The sequence below is a fragment of the Anolis sagrei genome, chromosome X (genome assembly GCF_037176765.1).
Source record: "Anolis sagrei isolate rAnoSag1 chromosome X, rAnoSag1.mat, whole genome shotgun sequence".
NCBI lineage: Eukaryota > Metazoa > Chordata > Lepidosauria > Squamata > Dactyloidae > Anolis > Anolis sagrei.
Window position 1 is genome coordinate 13,537,750 of NC_090034.1, and position 12,648 is coordinate 13,550,397.

Sequence of the window (12,648 nt, forward strand, 5' to 3'; positions counted from 1 at the left end):
AAGCTTATTTGTACTGCTGAACTACAATTCCCAGCATTCCTTACAATTACTTATAAGGATGCTGGGACTTGTAGTCCAATCCCTTTTAGAAGTTGTCCTAGCCTTGACAGAAGGAAAACTTATCTGTACTGCTGAACTACAACTCCTGGCATTCCTCACCATTCCTGGATGACGAGACTAGTAGTCCACCCCTCGTAGAAGCTGTCCTAGTCTTGACGGAAGGAAAGCTTATCTGCATTGCTAAAACGCAACTCCCAGCATTCCTCATCATTTGACTCTGCTGGCAAAGGATGCTGGGAGTTGTAGCGCACCTCCTTGTGGAGCTTCCCCCAGAGTTAGAAGAAAGGAGGCCTTACCTGTTGAGCGTCTGGGAAGGCCGGTCGCCACTCTCCAGCTGTCCGTAGCAGCTGGTCTTGGCTTCTGGGATGAAGGAATACTTCTCCAACATGGCAGAGGCAGCCGTGCCAATAATTCCCAGCCCGTCCCGGACCCGGGCGTCCAAGCGGTAGTCCCACTCATCATAGGCCACTGAGATCAGCCCCGCAGGGAACTCCTTGGGGACCACCTCCACGTTCCCGCTCACCAAGCTGGGCACAATCCAGAAGAAATCATAGCCGGTCAGCCCCAAGGAGCGGGCCTCGGCCAGGATGAAGGCGGCCTCATCCTTGGAGCAGTAGAGAAGGATGACCGAAGAGTGGATCTTCTTCAGCTGGATGGTGGTCTTGGCGTCCCCAATGGCCGTGTCTAGTGTCACAATGGCCTGCATGTCCCAGCCCACAAAGCTGTTCTCCACAGTGTACTTGACAAAGGCAATGAAGTCCCGGTAGCCGGGGAAGGTGCTGGTCACCAGCGAGAAGACGTGCCAATCGTAGTACTGCATGAACTTCAGCATGATGATAGCCTCCTGCTGGATGGAGGCCCCAAACTGGAAGAAGGTGGACATCTCATCCTGCAAGGAGCAAAGGAAAAGAGGGGTCAGCAGGGGCTCTTCTTTCTGCCTCTGTTTATTTATCTACTCATCTATCCATCCACCCACTCAGCTAATGAACTGGGAAAAGGTGGACGCCTCATCCTGCAAGGAGCAAAGGAGAACAGGAGGTGGCTCTATCTATCTATCTTTCTATCCATCCAATCAAACTGGGAAAAGATGGACAACTCATCCTGTAAGGAGCAAAAGAGAATGGGGGTAGGTGGACTTTTCTCTCTATCCATCTATTTCAGTGTGTCTCAAGTTGAGGTCCCCAGATGTTTTTGGCCTACAACTCCCAGAAATCCCAGCCAGTTTACCAGCTGTTGGGGTTTCTGGGAGTTGAAGGCCAAAAACATCTGGGGACCCCAGGTTGAGAACCACTGATCTATTTATTAATCTATCCATCCACCCACCCACCCATCCATCTAATCAAACTGGAAGAAGATGGACATCTCATCCTGCAAGGAGCAAAGGAGAATGAGGTCAGCAGGTCAACTTGTTTCTATTTATCCATCCATCCATCTATCCAATGAAACTAAGAAAAGATGGACACCTCATCCTGCAAGAACCAAAAGAGAACTTTATTTTCTTATCTATCCATCTATCCAGCCATGTATCCATCTACTGCAACTGGAGATAGGATAACTCATCCTTCAAGGAGAACTTTACTCTCTGTCTATACAGCCATCTATCTATCTATCTATCTATCTATCTATCTATCTATCTATCTATGCATCCATACATTCATCTATTGAAACTGGAAGAAGGTGGATATTTCATTCTTCAAGAAGTAAAGGAGATCAGTGGATGGGTTTTGTTCTACATCTGTCCATCAATTGATCTATCCAGTCATTGATCTATTTATACATCCATACATCCATCTATTGAAACTGGAAAAAGATGGGCATCTGCAAGGAGCAAAGGAGGATGGGAGATCGGGTAAATTTTATTCCATCCAACTAACCATCCATATACTGAAACTAGGAAAGGATGGATGATTCACTCTGAAAAGGAGATCAGGAAGTGGGATTTATTCATACTCCGCCTAGCTATTCATTCATCTGCCCATCCATCCATCATCCACCTACCTATCATCCATTCATCCATCCATCCAGCTCTCTACTAAAACTGGAAATATGTAGACATCTCATCCTACATTGAAAGTGAAGGAGAAGGACAAAACAGGAGTTGGATTTTATTATTTTATTCATGCTCTATCTGGGTATCATCATCTGTGTATAAAACTAAGAGCAAAGGGACATCTTGTCCAACAATAAATGAAGGAGAAGAAGGAGAAGGAGAAGGAGAGAGAGAGGGAGAAAGAGAAGGAGAAATCGGGTGGTGGATTTTATTGTCTATCTGTCCATCCATTCGTCCACTGATTGACTGAAACTGGGGAAAGGTGAGCATCTCATCCTGCACGGAGCAAAGGAAAACAGGAGATCAGCAGGTGGGCTTTATTCATCACCTATCCTTCTATCTATCCATCCATCCAGCTATGGAACTAGAAAAATGGGCACACTTTATCCAGCAGAATCCAAAGGAGATAAACAAATCAAAAGGGCTTTTTAAAAATTCTCTATCTAGGTTTACTTTCTCTCTCTATCTATTGGAATTGGGGGAAAATGGACATCTCATCCTATAAAGGCCAAAGGAGGAGAACAAGTTGGGTCCTAAACATTGTGGGTCAAGGAGACTTCAACCTCTCCCTGTATTGACACAGAAAGACTTCCGACTACAGGGCTGGGGACAAAATGAGGGTCAAAACCCCGGAAACGTTCCCTTCAGCCACCACAGTGGAGAAAGAGGGACACCGAAAACCTCACTCTGGGAGAGATTCCTATTTGCTGCATTGGCTCTCCCTGGGCCCCTTTCTTTTGGAAGCCCGAACTCCCTTTTGCAATGCTTGGCTGATGTTTTTGATTTGCTGCAGCATGAGAAATGTGGGGGAATGTCACAGAGGGGTTGGGACTTGTGTTTGGGAAGGCCATGCACCATGCGCCTTGTCCTGCTCTGCTACCTGCGGCACAGGGATGCCTTTGCTGCCGGGAGGCGCTGAGTCAGGAAGCAGCAGAGGCGGCCACTAATCCCCGCTCGCTTGCCAGGCACGCAAAGCCAGCCTTGGTCCCGCTTGTTTATAAAGCAAAGCTGCGGGATCACGGCAGGGAATGCCAGAGAATCCGCCTGCGTGGGCAAACGGCAGCGGCTCTGGCCTTGGTTCCTTGTCTCCAAAGGCTGAAGGTTGCAAGCTCCGGAGAAGAGAGAATTAGGGGACTTTCTTTTTTATATATAACTAGCTTGTGACCCCAGCATTTCCCGAGTTATTTAAAAAAGTCAATTTTTAATGGTACAAAATATATAAGGTTGTGGGTGAACTACAATTCACATCATGCCAGGTTAACCCCAAAAAACTCCATCAGTTCTTGACGTTTCTTATGTCGGGCAAGTTTGCTCCAGGGGTCCTCAAACTATGGCCCGGGGGTCGGATGCGGCCCTCCGAGGTCATAGATTCATAGAATCATAGAATCAAAGAGTTGGAAGATACCTCCTGGGCCATCCAGTCCAACCCCATTCTGCCAAGAAGCAGGAATATTGCATTCAAATCACCCCTGACAGATGGCCATCCAGCCTCTGTTTAAAAGCTTCCAAAGAAGGAGCCTCCACCGCACTCCGGGGCAGAGAGTTCCACTGCTGAACGGCTCTCACAGTCAGGAAGTTCTTCCTCATGTTCAGATGGAATCTCCTCTCTTGTAGTTTGAAGCCATTGTTCCATTGCGTCCTAGTCTCCAGAGAAGCAGAAAACAAGCTTGCTCCCTCCTCCCTGTGGCTTCCTCTCACATATTTATACATGGCTATCATATCCCCTCTTAGCCTTCTCTTCTTCAGGCTAAACATGCCCAGCTCCTTTAGCCGCTCCTCATAGGGCTTGTTCTCCAGACCTTTTATCGTTTTAGTCGCTCTCCTCTGGACATTTACCCGGCCCTCGCTCAGGATCAACCTAAGTCTAAAACGACTTGAAAGAACAACAACAATCCTATCTCATCAGCCAAAAGTAGGCCCACAATTCCCATTGAAATACTAATGATTTTATATTTGTTGAAATTGTTCTTCATTTTAATTATTGTATTGTTTTAAAGTGTATTTTGCACTACAAATAAGATATGTGCAGTGTGCATAGGAATTCATTCATTTTTTTTCCAAATTATAATCTGGCCCTCCAAAAGTTTGAGGGACTGTGACCTGGCTCTCTGTTTAAAAAGTTTGAGGACCCCTGCTCTAGATGGTGGGGTTCAGTGTGCTCTCTGGCTGTAGGATAAACTACAACTCTCGCTATGGAGAGTCAGTCCCCTCAAACCCCTCCAGTAGGATGAGTTAGTCCTGGGGGTTCTATGTGCCAAGTTTGGTCCAGGTCCATCATTTGTGACTTCCACTAATGATGGACCTGGACCATCTGGTTGTGGGCGAACTACAACTCCCAGAAAGGAAGGTCAATTCCTCCTAAATCCCTCCAGCAATCAAATTTTGGCATATCAGATATATGGAGCCCCCGGTGGAGCAGTGGGTTAAACCCCTGTGCCGGCAGGTCTGAAGACCGACAGGTAGCAGGTTCAAATCCGTGGAGAGGAGGATGAGCTCCCTCTATCAGCTCCAGCTCCTCATGCGGGGACATGAGAGAAGCCTCCCACAAGGATGATAAAAACATCAAAACATCTGGGCGTCCCCTGGGCCAATGCAGACGGCCAATTCTCTCACACCAGAAACTACTTGCAGTCGCTTCTGACATGACCAAAAAAAAATCAGATATATGTGCCACGTTTGGTTCAGTTCCATCTGTGTTTGGGTTCACAGTGCTCTCTGGATGTGGGTGAACTACAACAACTCCCAGAAAGGAAGGTCAGTTCCTCCCAAACCCCTCCAGTAATCAAATTTCAGCGTATCAGGTATGTGTGCCACGTTTGGTCCAGATCCATCTGTGTTTGTGTTCAGAGTATTCTCTGGGTGTAGGGGAACTACAGCTCCCCAAAAACAAGGTGAATTTTCCCCAAAGACCTGAAGTATGTTTTGTTGGTCATAGGAGTTCTGTGTGCCAAGTTAGTTCCAGGTCCATCATTGGTGGAGTTCAGAGTGCCCTTAGATTGCAGGCGAACTATACATCCCAGGACCTACAACTCCTATAAATCATGGTGAATTCTCCCAAATTTCTCTAGTAGGTTCAGTTGCTGATCAATGCTGCTCTGTTTGCTGTGTGCCATAGAAAAGAATATTGTTAAGGGGGAGGAAGTAGGCAGAGTCATGCAAATTCTACACCAATTGAGAGAGTAAGGAACACTGGGATGTCTGTGGTGGAGGAAAAACATCAAATCTAGGATGAAATTGTCCCCATATGGAAGCCTTCACTTGGGTGGTGGGCAGTCTTGTGTTGATGGAGAACATTGGCAGGGCTCTTGGACATGTTCATGGTGCTCACTATAACCTGCAATGTCATTGGAGGGAGGGCCTTTGGTGTCGACTGAGTAGTGAGAACTATAGCTGTTTGTGGAAGCATGTAAGTAGACACCCCAGCCATGTTCACACATACATATTTTCACTTTTATTATATGTATAGAAGATTTATTAATTTCTTAATAATTAAAATATTTCAATTCCCTCCACCCGTCACCCAGACCACATACTTCTTCTATATTTTTATCCGCGAGCACAATTTTCTTAATTTCTGTACAATATTCAAAGTAAAATATCAAGAATTATTTAGCAGGGCAGGCAGTGCTAGAAAGGATTGGAAAGATGAAAAAATGGACTACGGGAAGCTGGATCAAGTACAACCTTATATTATAGCATGTCTAACTCAGGATAATACTCGCAAGTGTAAAATAAGAAAAATCAAAGCTATATGAAATGAGTAAAAAGCGGCAAAGCCAATTTGAACAATTAGGGGCCTTTCTGGACTCTTGCTCCTAGTATCTCCCGGACAGCTATGCACCTTTGAATACTGGTGGGGTTGGGGGGGGGGGGGGTGAATGGGATTGATTTTGTCATTTGGGAGTTGTTGCTGGGATTTATAGTTCACCTACAATCAAAGAGCATTCTGAAATACTCCAACAATGGAATTGGGCCATACTTCCCACACAGAACTCCCATGACCAACAGAAAATACTGGAAGGGTTTGGTGGACATTGACCTTGAGTTCTGGAGTTGTAGTTCACCTACATCCAGAGAGCACTGTGGACTCAAACAATGATGGATCTGGACCAAACTTGGCACAAATACTCAACATGGCCAAATGTGAACAATGATGGGTTTTGAGAAAAAATAGACCTTGACATTTGGCAGTTGTAGTTGCTGGGATTTATAGTTCACCTACAATCAAAGTGCATTCTGAACCCTACTAACCATAGAATTGGGCCAAAGTTCCCACACAGAAACCCCATGACCAACAGAAAACACTGCGTTTTCTGATGGTCTTTGGCAACCCCTCTGACACCCCCTTGCAACCTCTCCAGAGGTCCCAACCCCCAGGTTGAGAAACACTGATCTAGGAATTTTCTAGGTCCTCCAGACAATTCTATGCCATGTGTCCCCTAGATGTTATCCTAGAGAGGATATCTCCCTGTTTGCTAGGACCTCCAGGCCATTCCATAGTCAGCTTCTCTCAGATGTGACCATATAGTCGCCCTGGAGGAACCCTATCCTAGTAATTTTCTAGGTCCTCCTGCCAATTCTACACCAATTGAGAGAGTAGGGAACACTGGGATGTCTGTGGTGGAGGAAACACATCAAATCTAGGATGAAATTGTCTCCACATGAAAGCCTTCACTTGGGTGGTGGGCAATCTTGTGTTGGTAGAGAACATTGGCGGGACTCTTGGACATGTTCATGGTGCCCACTATAACCTGCAATGTCATTGGAGGGAGGGCCTTTGGTGTCGACTGAGTAGTGACAGCTTCCCAGTCTGTGATTGCACAGCCTCTCCCCACGTGACCAAACCATATAGGAAGAAGCGGAAGCCAAATGCAGGGAGAGAAGTTGCACAAGATTGGAGCACTGAAGAGGAGAGAGTTGGATCTGGGCATGCTCCGCTGGGAGAGGAGAGTGTTATTCCGACAAGAGCAGCTACACTGGTTCTCCATTAGTTACAGGATGTTCTGCTTCCCCTTCACAAGGATGAGTCCGCCATCGATTGATTCAGAGCAAGTCTCCCATGGATTGCTTCCCATTATCTGAATTCCTGAGAAGCCCTGATTGATTTTCTGGACAGGTCAGGCTCATGCAATTACCCTTCTCCGGCTTCCCTTCCATCTTTGTGAGTTCATGAAAAATACATCTGTTCTCTTCCCAAAGAACCAGGGCAGCTTTTCTGTCTCTCAGCAACAAAGAATATGGAGGAGAGTGGTTATTTGGGAAATAAATGGAATATTTTCCTTATGTAAGCCTTCCTGAAAGCATTTGTGACACTGCGCTCTAGCGGCACCTAGTGACAGACGTCAGGTATTACAGCATGTGGGGAAGTTGCCGAAATGGGGGAAAAGAATTCTAGACCAAGAATTCAAATATGTTCAAAAATATAACCAAGTTGAGTCTCACTTATCAAAAATGCTTGGGACCAGAAGCTTTTTGGACTGTGGAGTATAATCTTTGTTGTTGTTGTTGTTGTTGTTGTTGTTGTTAGATTATCATTAGATTTTGATAGACCTGTATTTACACATTTGGACATAATGATCTATCTTGGAGACAAAAACACAGATCTAATTATAAAATTTGCTTATGTTTGATGTATACCTTCTATTCATAGTTTGAAAGTCATTTCATTCACAATCCTTGTAATATTTTTTTTTCATGAAATAAAATTTGATATATCAAGCCATCAGAAAGTAAAGATGTCACTGTCCTAGTCCCTATAAAGGACAATTTTATGAATATTTTAAAATTCTGGATAATGGATGCTGAAACTTTAAATCCACTTTAAGTACTTTGCTATAGTGACACCTACAGGCAGAGGACAAGAATTACAGCATATGGAAAAAGCACCAAATCGGAAAAAGAACCCAAAGCCTATACCAAAAGGAAGAATATTTCCAAACTAGTATCTGTTCAAAAATATATAATTTTATAAGTATATGATGTGCTGCATTATAGCGGCACCTAGTAAAAGAAGATGAACATTTATTGTCGAAGGCTTTCATGGCTGGAATCACTAGGTTCTTGTGGGTTTTTTCGGGCTATAGAGCCATGTTCTAGAGGCATGGCTCTAGAACATGGCTCTATAGCCCGAAAAAACCCACAAGAACCTAAGATGAACATTGCAACATACAAAAAATAAATGAACCAAAGTGCAGAAGGAAACAGAATGCTAGACCTGGAAAACAGACATTTCCAAATAGGACCAAATAAAACCTATCTGTTCTATAAAATATAGAATTCAACTGAGTGTATAAATCTCCGATGCTATAGCGACAGATACAGACAGTAGACAAACATTGCAACATACCAAAAAAAGAACCAAATCAGTAAAAAGATATGGAATTCTAGAACTAAGAGGAGAGATATTTCCAAACAGAACTCATCGCCAAATATAATAATTATATAATTCCATTTATGAAATATCACTATGCTATAGCGGCAACTAGTGACAGAGGGCAAGCATTAAAGTATACAGAAAAATGAATCAATGGGGAGAAAGAACCTGAATTCTAGGCCAAGAGGAAGGGCATTTCCAAACAGAATGCACTGATATCCAAAAATATATCAATCCATTGACTGAGTGCATTATAGTGACACCTACTGACAGAAAATAAGCATTGCAACACACAAAAGTCTAAATCAAATGGGAAGAAATTGAATTCTAGACATTGCCAAACAGAATCAATTGGCATCCAAAAATATATCATTCCATTGACTGATCGTAAATGTCCAAATCATTCCACTGATTGGTGTGTAAATTTCTAAATAGAATCCACTTATATCAAACTCTATCTAACTATCATTCCAGTGGTTGGGTGTATAACTCCCCACTGCTATAGTGACACCTAATGATTGCAAATAAACATTACAACATACAAAAAAAATGAACCAAACCGGAAGAAAGAAATTGAATTCTAGACCAAAAGAAAGAGAATTTCTAAACAGAACTCCTCTTGTATTAAAAATATATATAATTCCATGGATGTGCTATAGCAACACCTACAGACAGAAGGTAAGCAGTAAAACACACCAAAACATGAACCAAATAGGAAGAAAGAAAATGAATTCTAGTCCAAGACGAAGGACATTTCTAAACAGAATCCATTGATATCCAAAAATATATAATTCAACTGATTGGTCATATAAATATCAGAACCATCCCACTGATTTAAGTGTGTAAATTACTAAATAGAATCCACTGATCTCTCTCTCTGACTATCTATTTATCTATAAGACTCCCCCCTGGGCACACAAAAGACTGTGCGACTTGGAAGGGGCTGAACAGACTGCGCTCTGGCACCACGAGATGAAGAGCCAACCGCAAGAAATGGGGCCACAAAGTGGAATCCACGACATGCAAGTGTGGAGAGGAGCAAACCACTGACCACCTGCTGCAATGCACCCTGAACCCCGCCACATGCACAATGGAGGACCTTCCTGCAGCAACACCAGAAGCACTCCAAGTGGCCAGATACTGATCAAAGGACATTTAATCAACTACCAAACTTGCAAATTTTATGTTTTGCCTGTTTGTTTGTTTGTTTGTTTGTTTGCTTGTTTTGTTCTGTTAGAAATGTAATACAATTGACTGGTTGCCCTGACACGACAAATAAAATAAATAAATCTGTTAATCTATGTATTGTTGAAGGCTTTCATGGCCGGAATCACTGGGTTGTTATAAGTTTTTCGGGCTGTATGATAATGTTCCAGAATCTATTTATCTATTAATGATTCCTTTGATTGGGTGTATAAATCTCCACTGCTATAGTGACACCTACAGGCAGAAGACAAGCATTACTACATACCAAAACAAATTGAACCAAATGTGTCGAGATAAATAAAAAGAAGGATCATCTAAAGATGCCAGCCACAGATGCAGGCGAAACATCAGGAGAAAATGTATTGTCAAAGGCTTTCATGGCAGGAATCACTGGGTTGTTGTAGGTTTTTTCGGGCTATATGGCCATAGACCAATGCCTCTGGACCATGGCCATATAGCCTGAAAAAACCTACAACAACCCATCAGGAGAAAATGCTGCTAGATCACGGCCATACACTCCAGAAACTACACAACACTCTGAAAAGAAGGATACTTCCAAATGGAAAGCAATATATGTTCAAAATGCATCATCCCATTGACTTGATGCATAAATGCTTCCCAGTTTTCGCCATCTCTTCCAATTGCAAAGAGACACTGATTTTCCTCTGGATCTACCTCTCAAAATCAAATTATTCTGTCCATCGCTTGTGAACTCCACGAAAGGAATGGAACAGAATGTGAGAGCTGCTCCCCCCAAAATTGAATGAAAGCTTTTCCTTTTTCTCTCTCCCTCTCTTCATTAAGCAAGCGGGCATTAGGTTTAATTAGCATACACCTTCAGGGTTTTCTGCTCTGGAAAATGTTCTGGTTGTTCGCAGGATTCAAACTGCAACATTTCATATTTCACGCTCAAGCCAAAAAGAGCAAGGGGAGGGGGAGCATTTTTATTTTTGAAAACCAAGGGGTTTAGTCACCTGCAAATCCAAAAAAAGGGGGAATATTTAAGAGATTTGTGGCGGCAGCAATGCCTGCAAAGTGAGAGAGAGAGAGAGCAGAGGGGGAGAAATACCCGTAAACAGGAGTGCTCAAGGAGCATGAAATGCAAGATGTAAAAGCACGGGCATTTGCATGCAAAGCTGAAAAGCGTACAAGAGGAACACCGCAACCGTCCGCAGCGGTAATAATCGGCAATGAGATGCTCTGCTTCGAAACATCGCCGCCTGAAGCTCCTGGGTTGACCGTTCTCTGGCATCCGTCAGGACAGCCTACCTTGCAAGGCTGTTGTCAGGATAACATGGACAAAACAGCTCTCTAGAGCAATGGTTCTCAACCTTCCTAATGCTGTGACCCCTTAATACAGTTCCTCATGTTGTGGTGACCTACAACCATAAAATTATTTTCGTTGCTACTTCATAACTGTTGTATTGCTCCTGTTATGAATCGTAATGTAAATATCCAATATGCAGGATGTATTTTCATTCAATGGACCAAATTTAGCACAAATTCCCGATACGCCCAAATTTGCATACGAGTGGGATTGGGAGGGGATTGATTTTATCATTTGGGAATTGTAGTTGCTGGGATTTATAGTTCACCTACAATCAAAGAGCATTCTGAATTCCACCAATGATGGAATTGAATCAAACTTGGAACACAGAACTCCTATGACCAACAGAAAATACTGGAAGGTTTTGGTGGGAACTGACCTTGAGTTTTGGGAGGTGTAGTTCACCTACATCCAGAGAGCACTGTGGATTCAAACAATGATAGATCTGAACCAAATTTGGCATGAATACTTAATATGCCCAAATGTGAACGCTGATGGAGTTTGGGAAAAATAGACCTTGACATTTGGGAGTTGTTGTTTCTGGAATTTATAGTTCATCTACAATCAAAGAGCACTCTGAACCTCACCAACAATAGAATTGGGCCAAACATCCCACACAGAATCCACATGTTTTCTGATGGTCTTTGGAAACCCTTCTGAAACCTCCTCATGACCCCTCCCCAGGGGTCCTGACCCCCAGATTGAGAAATGCTGCTCTAGACCCTGCCTTGGAGGCTAGGAAAACCCAGTGCATGACCTGGGGCAAATCACATGTCCTCAACCCCAAGGGAAGGCTATGGCAAATCCAATCTCAGTGATATGGAATTATGGGATGTGTACTTTTACAAAGCTTCTACACCTGTGGTTTTCAACCTGTGGGTCTCCAGATGTTTTGGCCTTCAACTCCCAAAAATCCTAACAGCTGGTAAACTGGCTGGGATTTCTGGGAGTTGTAGGCCAAAACACCTGGGGACCCACAGCTTGAGAATCACTGTTCTACACTGTAGGGTCGATGTAGTCTGGCACCACTTGAAATACTATGGTTCAATGTGAATCCTGGGAGTTGTTGTTTGGTGAGGCACCTGAAGCCTTGGACAGAGAAGGGACAAAACCTTGCAGAACTACAACTCCCAGCATTCCATTGGAGAGATAGAGCTGAATATAAATAAAGCCTTATTTTTATTAATTCTACAGTGTCAACACACCCATAATCCAGGTAAAATGAGTGCAGTTTGGCATCACTTGACCTGTCATAGTTCAATGTGATGGAATCTGGGAGTTGTAGTTTGGTACTATTTGGCAGAGGCAACTAAAGGCGCTGCAAAACGCAAACTTCCATAGCACTAAGCCACAGCAGTTAAAGTGGAGCCAAAGGGCATTAATTCAACGGTAGGTCCCCATAAGTCAGAAACGATTTGAAAGCACACAACAAAAGGAAATTTGGGGGTGGAGGTTGAAACTGCATCGAAAGATGTACAGAAAAAGCCCGCTTGTTAAATGCAAAGAGAAAGGCCATGCGAGTGAACCAAATTAGACGGAGGGAGATTTGTTCTGCTCTCTTTCCTTCCATCTCTGCAAAAATATATAATTACCTGGACATCTGCATATCTGCTCCATTTGCCATCTCTGGTT

The 12,648-nt window shown here is 43.5% G+C and overlaps 1 protein-coding gene across 1 annotated transcript in view; it reads right to left on the bottom strand.

Annotated features, from left to right (window-relative positions):
- Positions 1–12,648, bottom strand: part of LOC137097869 (glutamate receptor ionotropic, NMDA 2A-like) — a 175,351-nt gene that overhangs the window by 70,860 nt on the left and 91,843 nt on the right. Inside the window, exon 4 of the mRNA XM_067473162.1 lies at positions 357–949. Coding sequence (XP_067329263.1) covers positions 357–949 — 593 coding nt within the window. The remainder of the gene's footprint in view (positions 1–356; positions 950–12,648) is intronic.